A 24,945-nucleotide genomic window follows, 5' to 3' on the forward strand; every position below is an offset into this window, starting at 1 on the left:
AGAAAGGTGACCATGAAGACCTCCGGAGGAGGTGATAAGAAGAACTAGCCACGCCTGCACGAAATGGGCTTCCTCTGAAATCAGAAGCTGAAAGCCCATGGCCATGGGACAACTTGGGAAGAATGCAAAGCCAGCGTAGTCAGCTACAAAGTTAGACAATGATCAAGTCACTAGGCGGTCCCTTTTATCTTGAGCAGTAACCGCAGCGCTCTTCCTGATCCCTCTCCCACCTCGGCCATTACATCGCAGTCGATGATTGGCAAACCATCCAAGAGTCAACTGTGATGCATCCCATCAATTGTGATGGATCCACACTTTCCTCCCCAGCGGGAATTTGCGTTGGAAGAATGGAGGTGAATAGCCACTGCTAGTCAAGGCATACTTGCCATTTAGCAGGTAATTCTGACACGAAATGGGGGAAAATTTGAAGTAGTCTGGCGACCTTAGCACTTGAATGCCTTTTCTTCTTTGCCACTTCATTCCCATTTTAATGTCACTCAAACCCTTCGCCTGAATCGAAGCAAATGGCAACATTGATGAGATACCATCCATCCGGACAATGCATATCTCGTCCACGAAATACCGTAAATGGTTCTTCATAACCGTTTTAAGGGCATTGGAGGCTACCGCCTTCTCATTTCCTGGTCATCTTCTTGCAAAGCAAGAACAACTGAACTTGACTATCGTGGCCTTTCTAAAGCGGGTTTGTCAGTAGTCAGAGACACCAAGACAGCTGTTCTTGTGGATTGGGTTCGCTTGGGCTCACTCCAGAGTCACAACAAACCCTCATTTTTTTAGGATAGGACGTCCGAGGGTCTACAGGCAAGTTTCGAGGACTATGGGAGCTGTGATTTGGGCGATAATTACACGAATTCAGAAGTCCGCATAAAAGATAATTTGCCGTTTTTTGCCAAACCATATCATTTGCAATGACGTTGACCTTACAGAGGTTAGTAGCCTGGGTAAGATGTGTCACCACGTCGGCGGTCAACGAGGAAGCCTTAACGAGAGGGAAAAGGAGTCGGTGTTCTTAAATGACTAGAAAGGTAACTTCCAAACAGTAGACGGGTTACACTTCGCTTGTTTGCTTCACCCTCGGTTTTGGTATCGGGTCAGTCAGGACGCTGCCATTGTTCCCCTGCCAGGTGGCCTGGCCCCCAGACATGCCAGTAGCCTCCCAGGTGGCTCCTCCTGTGCGTCGGCAATGCATTTCCTGTCATAAGGGAAGTCTCGCAGCACCACAGTACCATCAGGAGAGCCAGCCCTTTTGCCATGAACATCCATTGTCACATTGCCTTGACATGACCTCCTAATTCAAGGCCCATACTGAAACTAAAACAACGAGTAACTTATTCTGATAGCTGACCCTCAGATGAAGTGGGTTTTCTCCTTGTTGCCAGACGATTTTCTCCACAAGGTTGCACCTCTGAATACGAGTGGGATGAAGTTATTTTCCCCCGCCTTCCTAAATAACGCCATCTTGGCAGGTGCTGACACCTAATGGCCAGTATTTTCTGTCGCATCAAAAACATTCATTTGGGAAATTTTGGGAGATTTTCACAGACAGGAAAAAGGAGTGATAGAAATAATGATGGGACTGTGTAAAAAGGCGAAGTTTATCAGCAAATTAGGCGTGCCAGGAACATGAAAAAGGGAGGGAGGGGTGTGATGTCTCGCTTTGATTAGTGGACTACCATTTACGCACCTGCCTGCCTGCCTGCCTGCCTACCTGCCTGCCTGCCAACCTCGACTGCCCAATTCGCCAGCCCCCAATCGGCCTCCCTCCAACTGGATTGACGACGCTCACACCACTCGGCAACTTGATAGAAGAGAAGCAGTTTGACAACCGTGCGGAATTATTTTAGGAATTTACTTAAATAACAGGGCACATTTATGTGCCATTTATTGCTTGGAAATTGGTCAGCACGTCCACAGTAAGGTTACTGCTTAATGTGTTGGTAATCAGTAGTAACTTGCACTTTTGGGGTCGTTTTTTGGGTTTTTTAGAAGTTGCATCGTATCACATTTACTGCAAGTGTTAACAGCAAGTGTCACACATATGTGACAGGCCACACTTCTCACCCGATCACGCACTTACGTGCCACAGGTAATTACAGACAACTGAGCCAGAAGGGAAAGGCAAACCATAATTACTTATGACAGTCGGTGTCACTTCAAGGCTGTGCAAACATTAGAGCCGTGGTGGTGGTCAATTCCTCCTGTGAGAAATACCCCGGTTGAGAAGGTGCCGTTGATACTGGTGAAGAGCCCAGCCAGCCGCGCGTCTTATCCTCTTGACTTGCTTGACGTCTTTTGTAGACACGGGTGGCTAGTTGTGTGTCTTTGTGGACAGGAAAGTTGATTTGTTAGTGTACTGCACTCCGGTGACGTACGACTACCACTGACCTTGTCATCCCGACTGACGAGAGCGCTTGGACTGCAGTGAGTAGGCCCACCACAACCACTGCGTTCCCCCTCTGCTGGCGTGTGGTGGGAATAAAACACAGAGTTCGGCTTTAATTTCTCTCACGCTCGCATTACACCGTGTTGAATGCACAGTCCTCTCGACTCGCAGCGACTAATCGCCCGTCTGCAGACTGCAATTCATCATCATCATCATCATCATCATCATCATCATCATCATCATCATCATCACCGATGCTATGCCTTCCAACTAACCGGAGGGTGTTTTAGTGCAGGGGTGTGGGTAGGGGACAGGGATGCCCGATTGCTGGCAGTGCTAACATGTTTCATCAATCACAACTTGTGGCAAATCACCACTGTCTCACTTAATTTCCACCGAGGAGGCTAAACAACACCCTCCCCCTGTGAGCAAAGCAATCAAATGGTTTTTTTCTCTATTAGAGGAAAGCTATTTGAGAGATTGAAGGGGTGGGGGCAAGGCGTGGATAGTTGAATGTGAAAAAGGCGTAATGACACCACTTGAGTGGGAACACAAGGAAGTGGGCCAAGACACCAAGTAAATGAGTAGTAAATAAGTAGTATGTGAGTGCGTGGGTTGTGAGTGGCACGTCTGTAGACCTCTCAATTCATCCCAAACGCAGGAAGTGTCCTCGCATTCAGAATAACTTTCGATTTGTCTTGATGATTAACGTTGGACGGAGGTGTGTCTCATGTGGTCGTGACAGTTCGTGCAGTTTCCAGTACGCCTTGCTCCAACAACCTCTTCCTACTTCCCACCTCCTGACTGGCCAACACCACCAACTGGGAGACTTTAGAGGTCCCAGCCAACAGACCATGGCGAAGGTGAAATGGAATACACGAGAATGGGGGAACGTCTTGTGGCGAGGAATGCGTGGGTACACGCACCGCACGTACTCCCAGCCAACCCACATGGGTAGGCAATGAGGGCCTTCGTACTGGCGTCATGCCTCACCCGATTGTTGGGATTGGGAATTTGACGGGTGTCCAACCTCCCTCCCTCACATAAGCACCCGGTGTTCGGACAACTTCTACGCCTTACACCGACTTACGAGGCCTCGAACTCCATTTTTGTGGTTGACTAAGGGGAATCTGGTCCAGTTGTACATCACACTGCGACCGCTCCAAAGCGAGACATCATCTGTCGTGGATGGGTGAAGTGAACCACTGACATGGAAATCCACTTTCTGTTGCTCCTCGGTCAGCCTTGAGCAGAGCCAGGCATGCAAATATTCCACGTTGCAGCTCACAAGGAGGACGCCACCATCAGATCTGTCGAAGCCTTCCAGATGCATTTATCCATGTTGAGGTCAAATGTCCTGTCGACTTGAGGAAACATTGATGTACGACCTTCGCTCGTGGCTGGAGGGCTACAGCTTCGTGGTGGGTGAATCGAAGGAGACGAGTCTGTGCACGTCGTGGCCACATCACTCATTCTTCTTTGTGACCACAACATGGCAAATTGAAAGGCATGCAAAGAGGTTAAGCGGTTGCGGAAGGAGAATTGGCATTAAAGGAATGCAAGTGTGACACAGTGCAACCCCTTCCCCGCTCTTTATTTTGCTGGATGAAACTTCTCGAGAATGTTGATGCCTTTACCCCTTGCACTAGCTGGCAGGTGAACGGGCCTGATGGGAGGTGATTTTCTCCTACTTTTGAAACGAGATAAGTCCCCTGCCAAAGTGTTGTGAAACACTTAGAGAAGATGCGGCAGCAGATTTTTCCATTAGGACTCTAAAGAAGGAGTGATATGGTTCTCCTAATAAGGCATTCAATGGCGCCGTCCATATTATGAAAGCATGGAATAAGCGATTGCGAAGTAACTTGTAAAAGCAGTTTTCACAATAGCTCATGTGAGTAACGAAGCGATTTGATGACAGTCATGTTAACTGCCGAAGTGGTGGAAGACAAGAGGCTGAGCAAATAGGCAACGTGTGGCATGTATTAACAGATCACAGGCTACTGTTAGCGCAAACTACCAATTCGACGATCCTGACACCGACCGACCTACTGGCTGATCTTGGATGAGGAATGTCTTTTGTATTCCAGTGGAAGCAAGAGGGACTGCTTGCCTGACTGATACTTACTCTTGACAATTGTAGAAGAAAATGATTTGAATGAGTGCCATGGATTTGGAATTGAGGAATTTTAGTTGCGTAAAAGCAGACTTTGCAGTTAGCTCACGAGTTCTGAAAAAATGCTCCTAATTTTGCATTGTAACTGTAAGTATGTCGTCTCCGGGGCCTTTTTGCCATCGGATTGACGTTAAAATTGCGAAAAATACTATAATTTACTTTCTGACTTATATTTCACAGCATTCATATGCTTACAAATACACTAATATTTATTGTCAACATATACTAAGTACTGGATAACTATAGCATTTTCAAGGTGAAATTCAATGGTTTTTATGTTACTTATTTATATAAGTAGAATACACCAAATTAGATACTCGTACCAGTTACCATATGAATCTTATTAGTTGATTTTGTTAGATCTAATTGACTGATTCACCTAACCAGTTAATGATACAGAGGTTAATCACCTGTGTTAATATCTACCGGAAGGGACACAAAGTCCCCTTAAACACAAGCAAACTGGAATATTTAATTAATTAATAGATGCTGCCTTCTTTTGAAAAAGTGCAGGTAGGGAAGGAGAATAGTTGCTTCCATGCACACCATTGAGTCGCATATTGTTGCACGGGTGGTTGCATTTTGGCCTTCAGTAAATGGGCAGTTCACTGGGGACAATTGCGTGGACACAGAGACAGCAGGGTCCTCTTCACACCTGCGTCAGAAGTGTGCTCGTGAATACGAGCATTTGTACTTTTGTTCGTCAATCAGTCAGTCAGTCTTTGATTGCAGCAAGCTGAGATCTGGTAATGCATGACACGCGATGTCCTTTTGTTCAACTTCTTGCCTTTCATCACTCTTGTAGATGAGGTAAGTGTCAACGAGTTGTTTCATCACTCACACATACTACAGTGAACAGTTTTTTTTGTGGCGAACGGAATGCCCTTCTAACCGTGATAGCATTAGGTGATACAAGTTCCTCCTCCACTTGATTCCGCTAGGCACTTTCTGCTGCGGCACCCTCTCAAAGCCATCTCAAGTAAAATTAACCTCTAAATCAGAACCTCCGGCTCGCCTATGCCATTACCGACCTTAAATAAAAATTTTTCCATAGGCGTCATTTTTAAACAAATTTGCAGTCCAGATTATAATCGCTGACGCTTCGAATTTTATGACCTCCATTGCGGCCCTGTCAAGACTTTTAGTGGTCGAATGTTGAATCATTTTCAGTTTATAAAAAAATACACATAACTCCTCAACTCTAGGGCTGTCAGGTGCCTACTCCGCTAAATGTATAAATCACAATTTGTAGGCTTCCTCCGAGTGCTTACAATGTGACAAACGCCATCGTGATATTTGAGTGCATTTGCTTTAATTTCTCGCCTCAAATTTCGTTTAACACCTGCTCGTTAATAAAGATTAGCTTCTTCATTAATCTTATCAGGTGTTTCGGCCTCTAATTTTACCGATTTTCGGTAATCTTCACGATACACCGTCTTCCAGGTCTGGGCAACTGTCTTGATATTTCCACCAGCCGCCCCATTGGCCGAAGCTCAACCAATCAGGTCTGTCGCAGAGCGGGTCATGTCTATGGGGATGGTAAATGGCCCACAGCATTTGTGACGATTACGCATGTAGACGAGGTGCGCTGAAGGAGATGATATGGCTGCATCGCGACTACTACTGACGTGATTTAAGGCAGTATATATGCATAGTCGACAATGGCTAAAGACAGGGAATATACTCTACCCGAGGGATTGAGTCTAAATCTCACCTGCCGTTTTCGGAAAGGACTAAAAAGTCCCATCACCTGGCAAAAGAATGGAGTGGATCTCAGCCCCATGGATGAAAGTCAGTCGGCTAAAATTGTCGAAACCAAGTAAGTGGCCTCTTACTTTTTCCGTTCCACATTCATTCGAAAACCGTAAAATTTGCAGAAATGCGCCACGATTTTTTCGTAAATAGATCAGTGAATTGAACAGAATTATTTCTGCAAGAAATTTCTATTAGATTAAACATTCAATATTCACAAGGAATTTTTCATTTGCCATGTTCTGATATTACTATTGTTTTTTTAAAGCTCATTTCCATTTATATGACCTTAACTCCTCTCCGCTTTGAAATGGGTAACGATCAAGGAACGGGAATATCATTTCCGATATTCAATTACTATTTCAAATAAACACAACTGAGTATCTATAATTTCATCTAACTTTAAAAAATAAACACCGCTAATGATGCATAAATCCACAATAAGACGACTTTTTTTCCAAATTCTTCCCAGAGGGATGGGGATCTATGCACGGCACTGTAATGTAGAGAATGTGGATGATTTACCGTGTCTCACGCATTCAGAGGTGGTGCATTAATTAAAGGCAGTTAGCAGATCCCCCTCTTCACTCCCCTCACCTTTTCCACCTGCCCTCCTCCTCTCCCTCCTAATTGTGGTGGCGGGTGTCCATGGTCATCGAACATTTTTATGATCCAAGCTAAGTTGAAAAATTTCGCTGCTTTCTGTCAAACCCACGATGGGAGGTGTTTCGAGTGAAAGAAGAACATAAATCAGTGACTTTTTCGGCTTGACACAAACTGTTTACTGGAAAGGAGAATTTCTTTTTATTTTTCCCTTCATTAACTTTGGTCAAATTTAGTGGACAGAGGGTTATGAGCAACTCACACAGTTAAGTTGTGAGGCACTGCCCCGTGACAGTGTGACCTGAACACCTCTTTAACGGGAATCGTAAATAAATGCCAAAAGATTTTGTCTCTGTAAATTAAGCCTGCCATTAGAGGACCTAATCCCATCACACACGATATCAAAACCATCTACATCTGCCTTTGCAACGAAAAATACCGTTTGTGTAGGTTAGCAAAAGCGTATAAGAAGGCGAAGCATAATCGGTCAAATGTGGCGCAGTTTGGAGGCAGTCCCCGGGGAATGAGGGTGTTGAAATGGAGCTCCGCATGAGAAGCGATTGCATTTCGCATAAATGGAAGAATCAATTTGTCTTTTATGGCCCTAAGCTTAGTCTCAAGACTCACCTTGATTGGAGATTTTTAAATAAGGGGAAAAACTTGAATCCTCCAAGTTTTGCAAAATGCGACATGATTTTTGCTCAAATTTTTATGTAATTTTAATTTTTACGTAGTCATTCTTCTCCAAAACAAAAGGTGTTTTTGGTGGTCCGCTCAGATGCAGATCTCAGGAGAAATTAAATGCTCTCAAAGTAAATTGACGATATAAAGCATAAACTTGTTCTCAATGCATTTAACGCAAGATTCCAAGTATTAAAACCTCTTTAACAAATTACAATTTTGATTTGTTTTAATTGGGACTGCATTGCAATGAGTTGAATAAGCATAAAGTTTGAAACTTGAGAAAAAGGAGGAAGAATACTGGGTACTCTTAAAAATAAAGCACCCACAGAACCCTTGCATTGTCTGTGTTGGTGAGATAGCAAAGTAACTCTGTATGCGAATGGAGTCGACGCACCGAGTTATCACGATATGCCTATTCAGGCCATAAATTGGACAACCTAATCTATGATTGGGAGATAGTGAAGTAAGTAGTAAAATGTAAGGCTTTAACATCACAAGTTGATGATGAGAGATAAAGGTAAGACCGCATCGAGGACTTTTCTTTGAAACAGCTCCTCTCCAGTGCTGAAACCTTTTTAAGTACACTTGAGGGCCTCTGTTTTGGGTATGCAAGTGATCGCAAGTGGATTTTCTTGCATGGACTAAATAAATAACTTTCGAGTTTGATCTTTAAAAATAGACTGGTTACATATGCACCAGTTAACGTTGTGAATTTCATTGCACTTAAAAATGCCACTTTGTTTTTTTTTCGGTGAATTTTACTCTGTTTTTACCAGCAGATTTACGTGAGTAAATGATACAGGTTTCTCTGGTGAGAGCAATAAATACCCGTATCTTATGAGCTAAAAAATAAGTCACTGACTCCATCTTTTTTTCAATTTATTTAAAGCCTGCTCTCAATGTTGATGCTGACAAACTTGACACAATCTGACGCAGGAAATTACAGTTGTCAGAGCATTCGAAAGTCTGGATTTCTATCCCAATGGATCTACATCCATGGTGGGTACATTGTCCGAGTGAGAAAACCACTTTTTTTATTAAAAACATCTAAACGTCTTCATGTCCTAGACTAGATTTACTTTATTTAAGGTCACCTAAATGTCAACCTGGAGAAACGCATTCTTAAGGTAGAGAATCTACGAATAACAGTTGCTTTTAAAGACATGGCAAGCTCTTGCCGGCTGTTAATCCAAAGATATTTAGCTCAAGAGCTTGTGAGTATGAAGAGGGGGTTGGCTTTCGGGCAAACATAAAGGAGAATTAGAAGACTGTCAGCGTAAGCAGTGTCACAAGCAGATCTCTGGACCTCCGTCGTGATGGCCGAAACTAAGAAGACGGAGAAGGTGCTTACAACTGTGCGTATGGATAGTTAATATAAGTATCGCTTCAGTTACTAAATAAGGAAAAAATCCACCCTTACTGTAAGCATTAGCAAAGTCTTTGTGATTTGGTTATTACACCTGCCACCTATCGCCATATAGTGTCCCTTGTTAGACACGCAATTGCAATTAAGCCACAAAAAGGCGTAAAAGTCCACCCCTACATCACTTTTCTCTAAATAAACTTCTGATTTTAGTTAAAGACCAAAATGGGGACTTGAATGGGTCAAGAATTGTTGCTGACGAACGTAAGTTACGGGTTCCTGCTCTCTATTTAGGAGAAACACCTAATTTTATGTTCATTATGAGACTCACGCAGGATTTTATGTTATAATACGACTTAAAATGCCCTTTCCACTCCATTAGACTACATGTTTGTTACAGGTTCATGAAATTTTAAAGATTTATATGATGCACTTTGTGAATTCAAAAGCCTCCCAAGGTTAAAATTGGGGAGGCATAAATTGGGTTTTTAATCCGTAATGTGAATAAAGAAGTCAGTTTCATTTCAGCTGCTCTAGTCAAGTAAAAATGATGGTATCATCTGACTGTAAGATGTGGTTTCAAGAAATATTTCATAGACAGCAAACAAAGGAAGCGTTTTTGACTCGACTGACAGGTTGTTAAGCATACATGTGACCCGTCGTTTAAAAATGGTTGCATATTTGCTTTTTGATTTCATTCACAACTTATAAGTAGTAAAAACAGAAAATTAGTGGTATTTGTTTATTTTTTTTCTGTGTCTCTGTCATTAGCGCATTCCAGATGTCAAGGCGTGAATTGCAAGAAACAATGCGCGGATCCGTCAAAGTAAATCCATATTTACTTTATTACTAAAAATCGATGATTTTTTTTTTCATTATTTATGGCTTTAAATAAAACTACGAGAAACTACTTATTAGGTAAAATTTGATTCTTCAATGCTAGACGCATCAACCCATCATTTTCACTGATTTGGTTACCATAGTATCGGTAATTGATCAAGTTTAGGAAAAGTCCTGTAATATAGTGCCACCATATAAAGGGCATTCAAGCCTCATCGTAGTTTAAACCAGAAGAACTTAAAATGAAAACTATGCTTAATTTCCACCTAGTCCTCCTCCCTCTCCCCACGCCTCTCTGTATTTATACCCTTCCCCACCAACGTTTGAATAATATTTGGAAGTCGACCTTAAGAAGGAAGGATCACTTGCTTTCGTCAATCAGCAATCAACTCTCCTCTGCTCTTCAGAGGAGAAGAGGCGTTTGTCTTAGTATTCATCGTAAGGTCACTCTGTACCCGTGTCAACCCTTCTCGCACGAAGAATCAGGGCTTGTTTGAATCAGAACTTCTTCCAGTGTCCACTTATTATTGTGGCTAGAATTTAATAGCCACAGCTAGGATCTCTGCTGCTTGTCTAAACCTTTCATTTGCCTCACCGATGGAGAAATGATTGCTTAATCAGTTTGCCTCTTTTGAGATCTTTCACTCCTTAGTCGACAAGGCAACATATCGCTATACATCATTATCTGGGAATTACCAAAGTCATGGGGATCATTAGTTTCTCCCTGTCAGCATTCCCTTTTACTAGTCCCAGGTCAATTAAAATGCCCTCGTTTAGGCTAGTTGTCAGAATCTTGATGCTCTATAACACAAACAATAAATTCTTTTTCAGTTGTAAACCCAAGAAGGCAGACATTACCGCCAATCCATCACCTGTCCGCGAGGATCACCATTTCCTGGAAATGGTTGGAAAAGGTCTTCCAATTATCGAGGCTACCGAGCCCCATGCATTCCACCTAGACAATGATTTCCAGTCCTCCGATGATTACCTCAACGCAGTCCACCTCTCCGACACCTGTGACAACGCCCTTGAAGGTACATCGTCCTCCCTCTGATTGGTTGAAATGAGGTGCCGTCTCTTCATGGCACTGCCACCTCCACAGCAACATTTTACACTACAACTCAACGAATTTTCCAGCCACTTTTAGTAATTGCTTTAGCAGAGCCATTCTGTAGGAGAAAAAATGAATTGTTTATTTATAGATCATTCGAGCTACGCAAAATGCACATACAGATGGGGAGAGCGGGAGAGAGAGAGGAAGTTATTTTATTTCCGAATCAAAGGTAGGTAAATGGGTAGCAAGGTGGGTCGGTAGATGGGTGTTTGAACAATTAAGCACCGCTGATTTAGATAAATCACCCTCCACATTTATTAGGAGTAATATTGGCTGAAAAAAAGAGGCGAACGAAGTGCAATTTCGGTACTCACTTTCACCTTTTTTTCAATGAAATGGAGGCAAGATCTTGCAATAAATCGGAGAGGGGTATGAATATTTCCTTATGTGGGATAAGTACTGTTAAGGTAATCAAAAATGTCTTGTTTCTGAGCTTTATTTTTAAGAGGCAAGGATAGCAAGAATGTGTGCGTATGTGTGCGAGTCTTTTCCGTGTGTTTTGGTCCACAGACCACGGTTTTGTGAGCGACCGACACAAAGCGACAACTGTCCCTCTAGTAAGTATCACAAATGCCGCGGAAGAAGATAGGAAGAGCCGCTTTTCTTTTGTTTTTTCCTAAATGAGAGCTGGTTGGTTAAGTCACATACGGAGTGCTTGACGCAGTGTTCAAGTCCAAACGAGACTCCAGAGGTGGCAATTAAAAAAGGACAAATATGGCATCCTCTAGTAAAATCCTCAGCCCTTTCCCAAAAAAATCAAATTATTTTTTACTTAATAACTTAATTTGCTTTCTAGGTAACACTTACAAAGCCGATAAGGCATTAAAAGCCCCTTCGAAAATTCAGTACGGTGTGTGTACCAGCTCTTAGAAGTTGGAGATGCTAAATAGGCACCTTTTTTCTCGTTCCAAATAAAGAAATTAACTAATATTATTTACTGTGCTAATCAATTTACTCTCAGCAATGAATGAAGTACTATTGCTGTGGATTATAGACGAGTTCCTTATGGTTAGATCGTCGTGGATAGAGGTGAAGCCACCTTTAGAACGTTTAGGGCTGAAAAACACCTTTCCTTAATTAAATAATTCCAAATATTTTATAACTTTACACCTTTTAACGTGCTTACAACAAAAGCACTCCTGACGCTTACTACAATAGCATCTTTTTTGTTAAACTAGTCAAACCCAATAGTGTCCGACTGACTTGAACAAAGTTTTTACCACTTTGTCCTTAACCTCTCGTAATAGTCAAGTTAGGATTTACGAGTTAATTGAGCTGTCGTTGCTCAAGTAAGGTAAGGTATTTAACTGTCTTTGTAAATGGAAGTTCATTGGCTTTTTGCCCACCCCATCTAGGCTGTGTGGACCGTTTGGGCAGTTCGACAGCTCTCATAGGCATCGGGACGATGTGCAGCCTCTTCTTCATTGCTGTGATAATTTCCGCCTTTTTCATCAGGTGAGAAACAGTTATCACTTTACTCCTTTTCATCACTACAATCCCTCATTTGTGCGCTTAGCAAGTTTGCTACCCGCGTCACATATGTGTGACGCCACAAATTTCTGATCTAAAATGCGTGGTACAGTTTCTCTTAACACAAAGCCAACATTTACTAGAAGACGGATCAGTTATAAGGAAAATCTTTATCAATTAGCTTGAAGAGAGGAAAGGAATTTAGCTCTTGATAAATCCAAATTTATTCCACTTTCCAACAGAAGAGAGAGATATATTTAAAGACTCCCCGTTTCCTTTTCTTTCTTAGCCGAAATGAAACTGTCTTGCCTTATTTCCTATAACTTCGATAAAAAAGTTCCCCCTTGTGTGGAGAGGGCATTACTTACTCTAGCATAATTCGGCAGAAAGGACCCAATTTATTTGTGTGAATTTAGGGAACGATTTTACTTAGATTAAAAAAACAGCGAAATTAAACATTTGAAAGTGATTTATGACCCCTCAGAATAAGTTATTAACTCCTTCAAAACGAATCAAGGCAGAATTCATCTTCGATCAAGGCACCGAACCGCTGAATAGCATGTAAGTAGTATGGAGCAATTAAAATATTACTGCAGAATGTCAGGTACCTCCGAAAAATCTGTTCCGCCTCGAGGTTTTTTGCAGGTTACCCAAGTTTCCCTCGTTGCAAGACTGCTAGAAGTATTTCACGGTCGACACTTTTCCTAGGCTCCTCCTAATTGGCCAGTCATTAACTTGGCGGCAATCTGAATGTGCTCCCCTCCACAACGACGCTGAAGCCACTCAAAAGGGCATAAACACGTGAGAAGGGGAGTACCACCGTTTCCGTCAACACTTCCGGTTTCGCACGTAGGGTGTCGAACTTACCAACGGCGGTTGTTGAAGTCTTTGTCGCTCTGTCGCTTCAGTTGTGGTTGCCGGCTCATATGTACTCGCCTAAAGCGAGGTCCCCCAGGGATTAAAAATATTTAAGTCGTTTTGGTATGCCTCTTTACGATCGCTGGGGCCTTGTCCTTCACCTTAGCCGTGCAGTCGCCTGGGTAGTCATGCGCTAGTCCGTCAACACAAACTCTCTCTCCCCTTTTTTGTGACCTTCGGCACCACAAAATGTTATTTGGGTTTTAAAAGCATCTTTACTTCGGCTTGTAAGTTAGAAAAAGTTGTCTTCAATTTTACTGTTGTGCAATTCATGGAATGCTCCAGCTAGGACCAGGCTTGTGGAGAGGTTACCCGCCTCCTCAATAGCAAAAAGATTGAAGTGGTCCCCTCCTCCTCCTCCCCCCTACCCCCTCCCCCCCCCTCCTCCCCCCCTCCCCCTCCCCCTCCCCCTCCTCCTCCTCTGAACACGCTTAATAAAAAAACAAGATCACACAAGTACATGGTCTTAAAGTACAAGAGACCTTCAAAATGTTGCAATAGATACTTATTTTCTTATAGACCACTGAGTGCGGTAGTACTTTGCTGAGCATGTAAGTAGCATACAGCTACTTCCTGTGGGTTATGGCAAACTGCACCAGGGAGGAGGTGGCAGGCTTCTGTCACTTGCTAGGTGTGTGTTTGTGGGCACCGTGAGGGTAAACCTATCGTTCCTGACATGGTAGGTGTGAAGTTCCTAAAACCTCCACTGAAAGCCACCCCTATGAGCGGACTGTAAATGTTACATCGGCCTAGAATGTCCCGATTTGTGGCAGGCGTGTCACACATATGTGACACTCCAATTTTGTTATCTCAGTCTGGTGTCACAAATCTGCGACAGGTGTCCTGCATGTCTTTCTAATAGCTGGTTGAATGCGCAGAACTGAGGGCTGAATAAATAAACCCAGTTTGATTAGGAGTTGGACCTTTTGCGCACAGAAGTCAGCTCGATTCCAGAATTGGAGATGGCTTCGTAGACAAAATGATCCCGGTGTCAAGCGAATGAATGCAACAGGCTTCTTGTGCCTCTCACTTCTTCATTGCGCAATAGAAACAACACGATGTGGAAAGAGAACAATCTACCAGTTCCCCAATCAACTAACTTTTAATAGAGAATGTATTTTGCATCCCAAAATTCCTTGCGCAAGTAAACAAGTCAGTGGATGTCTTCAAAAGATGTCTTCACTACCCACCCTCACACTATTTCATGTCCAGAAGATGGCTGATGGAGCTGATGGCCAAACAGCGAACACGGCCGACATCCACCTACCTCTTGGCAAGATACTCCGAGGGGGTTCAAGAGGGGTCGATGCTTTAGAAACGGTCATTTTTTTGATACCGACAGGAGGCTTCGCCTCTCAAACCCCACCCCTGATTGTGATGCGAGCAAGAGGCTTTTCAGCCTCCGTACTTCCCTGCTAATCACTCCTGAAGTGATGATGGAAATCACCTTTTCTTGGCAGTTACGGTTAATATTATTAATTGTAAACTCAGGTGGCCGCAGAGGTGGAGACCCCGGCCACTTTTAATCTTATTGGATCGAAAAACAAAAAGTTCTATACTATGGAAGTTCAGGTTTTTTCCCGGTTATTATAATCAACTCCCCAATAATTTTGCTTAAATCTTCCACTTAACTGATTCATTCTTAAGGTCGCCTGTATCTTATTAAAAGAAGCTTCTCAAAACCTCGACTTACGATGTGAATATTCGTCAATTTTGCCTTACCATCCTTTGTTGCCTCGATCTTTCGTTATAAATTTAAGCTTTAAGAACTACTCATAGTGAGAAATTAAAACTCAGATTATGAATTATTGGGATAAGTGTCTACGATTCCAATGGTTTTTATCAGAATAAATCCAGCAGCAAAAAAAAAAACAAGAATATACCCTTAAGTAGCGGAAAGAAAAAGCGGGATTTAATTCTCTAATTCCAACCCTATAATGCACAACTTGCTTTTCTTTCCTTCTTATTAATTTTATTGAGGGTTATGGATTTTTATAAGTAAACGAAATTTTGATCCCGCAGCTGATGTCAAAACCTTGTCATATTTACCACACTTTATTTACTTAGCAATCGCTGTCAAGTAACTACGCAAAACTTCAAATGTTCATTCCACTTTGGACGATGTCAAAAAATGAAGGCTCCATTCCAAATTCCCCAAAAAAATCATCGACTGTTTAGAAAAGAATTAAGTGCATAGTCGTGGTGTACAATTATTAGTTGCGATTATAAAATATTTTTGTTGCTAAGGTTTGATAAACCAAAAGAAACTAGACTTGATTATCAGGATAGGCAATATCTGTTTTTACTTTGACAATACACTCCTTATTTTTTACACACTATACCTGCCTGGGACAAAATACCGGGTTTTTTAAAGCTTTTAATGTACAGGAAGAGTGGAAAAACAAAAACTACTGATTTGCCCTGGTCGGATTTTGTGTTAATTCCCAGTAACTTCTGGATTGGGCTGCATAAAAAACACCGCTTTATCTAGGGATAAATGTAAGAAGTCTTTTTGGGGTAATTATGGGTGTACTGTTGCCTCTGAGTTCCGCATCATGTCCTTCCACTAACAGACCTTTAATGACTCATTCGTAATTCTCCAATTTCAGACGCAAAATTCTGCGACAGCAGCGACGAGTTTTGCGGTTACAGCAACGCGACGTGAGTTGCCACTTCTTCTTGCTCTTGCTGGCCCTCACTCACTCACCTACTGACGCTCTCTCTCTGTCTACTTTTTCGTGTGGCACCCTTTTTGAAAGTTTTCTCCGCTTGGCGAACTCTTTTTGCTTCCCTCAAACTGCGGTCACTTGAGCACGACGCATCGATTTGGCGGCTGTGGACGCCTACAGAAGCGCTGCCGACAGCGTCGTTAACCGCCCTCTCAATACACCCGGGAGTTTCGCCTGGCGGTGCAGTGATTTTTGAATGGCTGCACACTTTACTGCATTTCTATGCTAAAAGTTGTGAGATGAGGACAGATTTATCATCATCAAGGTGGCTAAGGTAGTGCAAAATGAATTAATAACCTGGTAATGTTAAGCGGAATTTTCCCTTTTCAAGCGAGTGGTTTGAATATCTGGGAGCAAAAATACTGTCAAACGACTTATACCGCCTTGTCAGCCCTAGGCTTGGCTGAATGTCGTGGCAAACCATCGCAGTTTACCGAACGGAAAAACCGAAAAAGTGTGACACCGATCAAAAACCTGCAATTGCACACTTCCAGAAGTCCGCGCTGTTAATGCGCCAATTAAAACAAATAAAGTGCAAATTGGGTGTATTTGCGCATTTTTTTAATTTTACGTGAGAGTTTTTTGTCCTTATTCACTCATCGTCAAATTACTCTTTTTTTTCCTTATTTCGACGATAAATTCGCTGATCCGACGAAACATGGAAGATTTCCTTTCAGTTAAGGGCTAACGGAGCCAGAAAGAATTGACAAATAGCACGTATTCACTTTAATTATACTGAAGATTCAACAAACTTGAGGATTTCTCATGAATTCCTTTTTTGCCCTGGAAATACATCAAAATTTCGAGTTTATTTTTTATTCCAGAGGGCAACAAAAGCTGAGTTTTTCGTCACCATCTCTCCAAGCCCAAATACGCTTTGATCAGTACTAGGCGAGGTTGGAAAGTTGACGTGGTTGCGGATGTTCCTTTTTTGTTGTGAGCCAGCACGCAACCATCCATCTACCGGAGGTGCATTCCTTCGAGTTTGGGGAAAATAAACGCATCGTTGTTCATTTTGCATCGAGTTAGCTTGCCAGTGCTATATCTTAGGGCCAACCCAAGACCCAACATGGCCTCTCGGTATGAAGTTTTTGCCTGTAGATGTCCAAATATCCTCTTAAAAATAGGGCTAGAATGAGAATCTGTTTTTGATAAGTACCTCACTTCACCACAAAATTGGGTTGAGCTTGATGTGTTACTCTCATTCCCTAATTGCCCCACTTATCCCGAACTTGGCATTATGATTGACTAACTCCAAAAAAGATGGGATAATCACTTAGGGGAAATGTCAAGGGAAAGTCGGGAAATCGTGGCGAGGATGAAACAGTATCCTCATTTTCCCTCGCCTCCCAAACCAAGGCGCATTTCTTTTCACAAGTCGATCTTGTGGTAATCCTGTCAGGAACCTCAAGATGGCGCATTTCATAACCTATGTATAAGGCGCGATGAACACATTGGTAGGCTTTGATCCACGACTTTCCCCTTTTTGTTGAAGTAGGTGCAAAGCAGTTATTCCAAGCCTTGTCAATGTCAGTAGTGGCACGTGGTTCCACATGACCAAGAAGAGGTGGTTGCCAAGGCGATGCTGTCTTTACCTTTGAGTGATATTTCTTTTCCACTACTGCGTCTTCTTCAAACGCGACGCAACAATCTTGCCCTTGTTGCTTCCACAGCATTGGGGCTGAGCCAAATCCACATCTCTTCGCAAATAGGTTCGAGTCACATCCACTAGGGTTAAACCAACTCGTTCTATGACATGAGACATTGAAAAAAAGCACGTGGAATTTCAGAGAATACTGCTAGGCAAACACATTTTGGTGCTTTATAATGCATGCAAGTAGTTACCTGCAATTCCTCCCCCCCAAATGCAAAAATCCTCGTCACAGCCAGCCAGTCACACCAGGAATTGCAGTTTTAAGTCGGAGAAGAAGAAATTTACTGGTTAAGTGTTATCTAGGCAAAGTAAAGGGAGACAGAAACGACACGAATTTTGTTTCCAATGTAATACGCTTGTTGACTCCTCCTCAGTCTTCAATGCATAGCAGTTGAAAGACGTTGGAAGGAAGCAGCCGATGTGTATGTCAAAAAGCAAAGCTAGGTGTAGTAAAAAAATACCGCACTGAAAATGAAATATCTTTATGGTAGCTATTTGGGCCAACCCACCGGACGCAACTCCCTTTTGTTCGCCCACGAGGGTAATACCAGGTAGACAGATGGAAATGTTGTCTCAACTCAAAGCAATTAAAAGTGTCCAAGAAGTAAAATAAGCAAGGAAATTTCCATTTTAATTTCACAAATGTGCTACTGTAGTTTGCACGTAATTATGACAATTGCTTTATTTAAAATAGCCTAACTTAGAAGGAAAAGATGTAATCTCTGTGCACTGGACAGCAAAACACTTCATAATGTTTTAGGAGGATTACCTTTTTCACCTTTTTTGCTGGTCAATTAATTACTTGTTAATTAAAAATATCTGTTCTAATTTGCTACTCTCTAAAATCAGAACTGTCAAACACCAAAACATTTTTAATCTTCTTATAAAAATATGAACCTTGAGTAACTTAATATCTCTTTAAAATCAAAATGTATTCATATTCAAATATTTTGTAAAAATACGAGCTTCTAGCAAATTAATATTCTACAGAAGGCGATAAAATCACTTCTATGCTTTTTTCCTTTGCCTTGTGCTCTGAACAGTAAATGACTTAGCGTATTTTATGTGATGCACATTTGTTTTAGAGACAGGATAGTTTACCCACGCCACCGCGATATTCGTCTCATTTGAAAAGGTCACGGTTATACAAAACTAGAAATGCATCCTCATTTTTTAGTCTCATGGCAAAATAACTGCAGGATAAAAATCTCTTGAAATTAGGAAAAAATATTTAACGTATTTTTGTCTGGATTCCAAAAAAGCAGAAGGCTGCAGCAGAATGAGGAGTTCTTTTTTAAATCAGTCAACCTTTCCAGTGAGGCACAAACCAAGTATGACTTCTACTTTTGCAGCACAAAAAAAATTGTTGATAGAAGTATTTGACAGTGGCTAACTCCTAGTTACCTCATTTTCCAGCACACCTTTATTCCCTCAACCATCTGTTTTGATTAACACCTAGTCATGTGGTTGGCTTCTGTGTAGAAATGATGGTAGCTTTTACCTGGCACGACTTGACTTTGAAGAGGGCGATAGGGCATAACCTCTGTCCTGCCTTAGTAGACGTTAACTCTTCCCACTGCTGAGAAATAGGGTCCTTTTCACTGAATGACTAGTCCTAGGCTAAGGCCAGTGGGTGGACCTCACCCATGGATGTAGTTGTTTGGCCTCCTAAAGGTGGCGACACACACACACGCACACACAACAAAGGCCTGGTCTGCTCGGGGTGAGAGTGCGTGTCCCGGAACTGTGGGGTGGACAGTGGATGGTTCGGTTGGGATACGTTCGCTTTTAAAAGGGAATGAGTTTAAAACAACTTTGTCTCTCCACGCTTTAGTCAGCTAGTGAGTCACCTAAAAACTAATCCCTCCCAATGATGCGATTTTATTGCCCACGGGAAGAGAATTTTTTAGCCTCTTAATTTATGGGCCAATAGTGGCACGTGATTCTGCATATCCGAGAATTGAAGGCATTCCTAAACCCAACAAGAAATGTGAAAGTAAAGTGGACAGGAAATAGCAGAGGAGACCTAACCGGAGAGTCAGTCCTGATGGATTGCCACCTGTCCATGGTTAATGGCGAACGCACAGCGTTATTTTGCAGGTATAACAAAAGCCTCGACACCCAACAGATCTCGCGCCCTCCTTTTTTGGGTGGGTCTCCTGTAAGCCACTTTGTTGCAAAAATATCTACCAACTTATCATAGGTGCGCAATTCAATGACATTTAATGGCTTTTATTACTTTTCCCCCGTGATAAGCACCGGGGAATTTAGCGTCCATCTTTAATAAATTTAAGCAATGCGAAAATGTCGGATCATGAAGGAAGGCGCTGCGGAGGGTTCGTTCACGTAGAAATAAAGGTCGAGCTATAGTAGAAAGATTTACTGTATCTTTTCCTCCTTCTCACCACCAAATTAAACACTTTTTACTGCTTAATAAAACTGAAAAACCTTCTATATTTCAATCGAATCGACACATCTCTCCGATTTGTTGATGCGCTATTTACGCGTCTGAAGCGTTCCAGCACCTCAAGGTAGGTGGCTGATGATACCGTCAAACTTTGAGTCATCTCTGATGTCGCAACCATGACATCCTTGCCTAGAAAGGGAAGAATGGTTCACCTCAAGCGTCTGGAATAGCCAAGGGTGGTGTCAACCTTGGAAGGGTGAAAAGTTGAGGTAATTAAACAAGTGTCTTTCCGCCACGTGACCTCCCATACTAGAAATGGTAAATTGGTTGGTCTACACTATTTTTTGCTCTTGCTACTTTTCAGGACACGGTTGGCAGTCAACTAACATTGGACTCTTTTCCCACTTTCTTGCATTCTGTCATGATAACAACCTGGACTTATAAACATTTATATTGGCAAGCTTTTAGAGTCTATGTGACAATAAACCATAAAAGTTAATTTAAAATTCGTTACTTTTTTATCATTTTTAATTATTTAAAACCTCGCTGTTATAAAAGCTTGTTAAATGCAGATAACACCAGTTTCGCTTCAAGTGTCACGCATATGTGACGTATCACTGCCACTAAGACGTAGAACGCTGCTCTTGTTGTTTTTCAAATTCTTTCTAAGGGTATTTTTCGTAACTCTTTTTTCCGGACCAAAAGTAGGCTAAGAAATGGTAATTTTTCACTTAAAGTCACAAATCAGTAAGAACATACGCTCTGCTTGCACCTTCAGCCAGCTTACCGTATCCTTATTCCCTTGGGGGGGAGAGGAGAGATATAAAAGTGGTACATTATTCATTTTGATGGAATTTTATTTCCGCCGTGTAATCCTAAAATTGGGTCCTTGTCTTCCTCCTCGTCCTCCCCCTCTACCAACGTGACACATACACCCAAGCTGTGCCCCATTCTGCCATGCATCCAGTGGTCTCCGTTGTAGAGGCAAACAACCGAGGTAGTAGGCACTTCTAATTTTACTTTTATTTTCCGAGTCCATTCTCCTTCGTGATTGCGTGGCTGCCTTCTGCCAAGAAAAGACGACAGTGCGTACGTGAAGGGGAATGCAGCAGAGAAGTGGGAACTTGAGGGTGAAGCAGTTTCTTCCTCCTCTTCCACCCCCTCCCTCCCTCTCCCACTAACCCATCAAAGGTAGTGTTTGCGATATGCCGTAGGCAGCGTATTGTCTTACATTATCTCGAAGGGGTAGGGGAAATATGTCTTTCTTTCCAGTGATTAACTACGCCTAGCACAAGCAGTTTTTCTAACTCACTTTTCCCTCGATCTCCGTCTCTATCCCATTTTTGCATCCTGACTGCCCATTCAGCTTTTATGTGGTCATGTAGTGGGTTTTCTTCCACAAAGAGGCGATACCCAACAGCTGGACCAACACAAGTGAAAGAGGATATGGGGAGGGAAGATGAGGGTATGGCAGTATTTCCCTTCTTCCCGTGACAAAAGGTGGAATGCGGTGTGAGCGGGTTTGACCAAATAAGCAATCTATCCTTCCTCTCACCGAGCGACAACTTCCCTACTGGCATGACAGGACTACCTTTTCCTACACACACCCACACACCTTTCCGTTGTGTTCTGTTGGAGGAAGTGAATCTCACCAGCTACCAACCACTTATGCACTGTCCATTCTGTTGCCCTGCCACCTCAAAATGCCACAAAATAAAGTTGAAGACTAGGCCCACGACAATGAGATTTTAATCGACTTTCCATGATATTCGGAATTCAAACAAATGGGAAATGGAAAAGAGCACAATAACCTGTGTCCTGTGTCCACGATCTGGTGCCCATTTCACAGGCCCCCCACTAGGTACCGCTGGACATTTCAGAGTACATTTGATGTCTCCGCGAGACCTTATTTCCGCTTTTAATATTTCGTCCATTGTTTACGAAAAATTAAAAAGTAGTGGATTTTTAAAGGGCGCATACGCTAATTAAGTCCTGCATGGAGGCCTGAAAGGCGTCAGATTTATGGGGTGACAAATGCGAATGAAGTGCGTTATTTCGATGGATTGCTTAATAACAATTAACTTGTAAATAGCCAGCTGTAAATTTGGACAAGGGGCAGAGAGATTTGCCACTCCGAGGAGAGGCAACTTCAAAGCGCTTATCAATGGCGTCGCACCCCGTGACGTCAAATCGCCCGCTCAAATCTGATTGGGTGGAGATGCATTTGGCCTTTTTTTGTGTCGCTCCCTCTTACAGGGAAAAACTGCGCCTATGACTACATCTGTGGAACCGCCATTAATGGAAGCAACACTTCCACCTCCTCCAGATCGTGGTAAGCTTACCATCGTGAGTACTGTTCCTTCGGGGAGTCTTGCAGCATTCCAGGAGGTCATCTACATCGAGAGGACCTCTGCACTTGGTGATGTGGTCTACATACCCCAGCCGACGGTAGTTGAACAGCGCTGCAATTGTGGCGAGATATCTAGGGACCCACCGGTGCTTGTTCCATTGACAGGGGCCAATAGATTCCCTCAGGTGGGTTCATCAGTGCCTTGAGTGTCTGTCTTCTACATTGGGTCTAAGCCAGTGATGATTTGCTTCGACACTCATCTGAAACAGACTTTACTGAACCTACGGCTGTCATAAGACTGGGAAATGTAGTATGTAAGGGCTTTTGGTGAGTGAACCAACTCGTTATCGGTCGCATCCACTTTCAAGTCACTGCCTCTATGTAGTATAAACACAACTGTCCCCTTTTCAAAGGCCAAAAGGTGATATCTGCTAAAACAATTATCAGCGGCTTTAGCTACTCTCTTCTACTTTTCGCCATCTTGGGATGAAGTTGCGCCTTCACCAGAAAAGTGGAATGGACGATGAGTAGGTAGATTGGGGGAGACAGTGATAATTCCATTCACTTTAACAAGCCACAAAGTTCAAAAGTCAGTTAGTCAGTCAGGACATCAGTCAGCCAGTCAGCCCCTCTTTAAATGGTAAAGGTTTTGACAGTGGTTCAGCTCTAATCGCCACCTCTAACCTTCAACATCACTAGGTCTATTCAACCACGGAAACCCACGGACTCCTTGATCCTCACCAAACAATGACTCCAAAACCCTGACCAGATGTACGGACAGCTGCCAATCCCCCTCTGGCTGTCCAGACGTCCAGTCACATACTCATCCAAATCTGCTCAACCTGTGCGTTTGAAATCTGCTGGAGTTTGCCCCTCACCCCCACCCATTCCCAGTTATTATTTTCGAATTAAATAACCCTGTACAGCTACTTTTTGAAGAAAAAAAAATATCAAATTCTACTGGTTATTAAATCATTTATTAATGTGTTAGATGACTTTTGTGACGCATGCTTTGGTGACACTGAGGCAGGCAGTGATTAGTGGAAGGTGCATCCCACGAAGTGGTGTATTCATACATGAAATTTGCAAAACTTAATCCATGGAGAAGATATTGGCTTCAGTTCTATACATAAATTGGGTGCAAAATGATTTAAAGATGGTGGTTTTTATGATCAATAATTGTGTGGAATGTTTGGTACCCTCAAGGAGGCATAATTTGCCTTTAGTGGAGCACCAAATCTATTTCCCCTCAAACACGCCGAGTTTCGAAAATTTAGCTCGCTCTGGGAACTATGGTAGCCTTTCATATTGATGACAAATAGGTGATTGCAGAAAACTAGGAGATAATTCCCAAACCCGAAGAATAATCCTCTTTTTTAATACAAAAGAAACAGGCGGAAGTGGACAATCAGTCAAAAGAAAGTGGTATTCCTACAAGACAATGCAAGACCCCAAGTCTCATACCGTCAACTTTAGTGTTGAAAAGATTTGCACTTTAGTTGATGCAAAGGGAGAGATGCTGTCGCATTATCATCCACCGTATTCGCACCATAATTTCCACTAAATGATACTTATCTCAACTTTCTCGGCATTTGACAATCACATGCAAAATAGAATCAATGGTTGAGAAATAAAAGTGGGATAGAAAGGGAGGTGACTAAGACCAGGTTTGGTAGTTTTATTCTATAGGGAAAGTTTAAAGGGAGATTTCGCAGACTTTTGCCATACCAAACAACACGAGTTTACTTGATCCCATGTTATTTAATTGGCTGAAGAACAGCTAGCGGTCGCTGTCTCTTTTTTCCCATCTCTTTCTTAACAGAGTGGTTTAATGCATTCACATAATCGCATGAATTCAAGAGCTTTTGAAATGGGTTAAGCTTCCTTACAGCTTAAAACAAACCTGAGGAAATTTTGACCTTTTTTCCAGATCCGCCCTCTTTAATCTATGCTTTACTCCACAGAAGAAGTTCGATTCAATTTGTGGAACTCAGAAATTTGAGATTGTATCAAACCTTGTCCCGTAAAAAGAATATGTGAAAGCATTTTAAAAATCATTTCAATAGTGAAAGGAAATACTCGTGTAAAAGCGAACAAATTATCATTCCAATTGTTAGAGGCAGCCAAAAGGATTTTTTAAGAACATTTGGTTTTTTTGCACGCTGAAAAAGTCAGAACGTTGTAGTTACTGCGGCTAAAAAAGCAGGCGAACAAAAGATGAGTATAAAACACGATCCTTGAAATACGAACTCAAGGTAGAGTAAATATACACAGGCACAAATTTAATTGTCCAAAAATACCCTTTAGTTACTCATGATTTTGTAGTTAAATCCATTAGGGGGATGCATTCGGTCCTAATGTTTGATATGCGTGTACCGAAAATTGGAGGAGTTGCCAATCATAACAGTTGAGTGGAGCGAAAGGAAAATAACCTTGTCACAAAAAAAAACTAAAAATAGTTGTAACTTGTCAAATGAGCATCAA

At 42.3% G+C, this 24,945-nt stretch overlaps 2 protein-coding genes across 2 annotated transcripts; one reads left to right on the plus strand and one right to left on the minus strand. All coding sequences in view use genetic code 11, as the record gives it.

Annotated features, from left to right (window-relative positions):
* Positions 1–2,537: 2,537 nt before the first annotated feature.
* EGR_03314 (hypothetical protein) lies at positions 2,538–18,831 on the minus strand (the record flags this gene model as incomplete). The annotated part of the gene is made up of 11 exons (XM_024492563.1): positions 2,538–2,674; positions 4,737–4,779; positions 6,413–6,520; positions 6,688–6,748; positions 7,813–7,890; positions 9,822–9,886; positions 14,352–14,416; positions 15,682–15,808; positions 17,406–17,799; positions 18,507–18,620; positions 18,806–18,831. 11 exons carry the CDS (start codon positions 18,829–18,831, stop codon positions 2,538–2,540), a joined length of 1,218 nt encoding a protein of 405 aa, XP_024352964.1.
* Positions 18,832–18,983: 152 nt separating this feature from the next.
* Positions 18,984–24,340, plus strand: EGR_03315 (hypothetical protein; the record flags this gene model as incomplete). Its single annotated transcript, XM_024492564.1, has 4 exons — positions 18,984–19,079; positions 20,782–20,858; positions 23,388–23,445; positions 24,284–24,340. 4 exons carry the CDS (start codon positions 18,984–18,986, stop codon positions 24,338–24,340), a joined length of 288 nt encoding a protein of 95 aa, XP_024352965.1.
* Between the last annotated feature and the right edge of the window lie 605 nt (positions 24,341–24,945).

Source organism: Echinococcus granulosus, assembly GCF_000524195.1.
Source record: "Echinococcus granulosus chromosome Unknown EG_S00017, whole genome shotgun sequence".
Lineage (NCBI taxonomy): Eukaryota > Metazoa > Platyhelminthes > Cestoda > Cyclophyllidea > Taeniidae > Echinococcus > Echinococcus granulosus.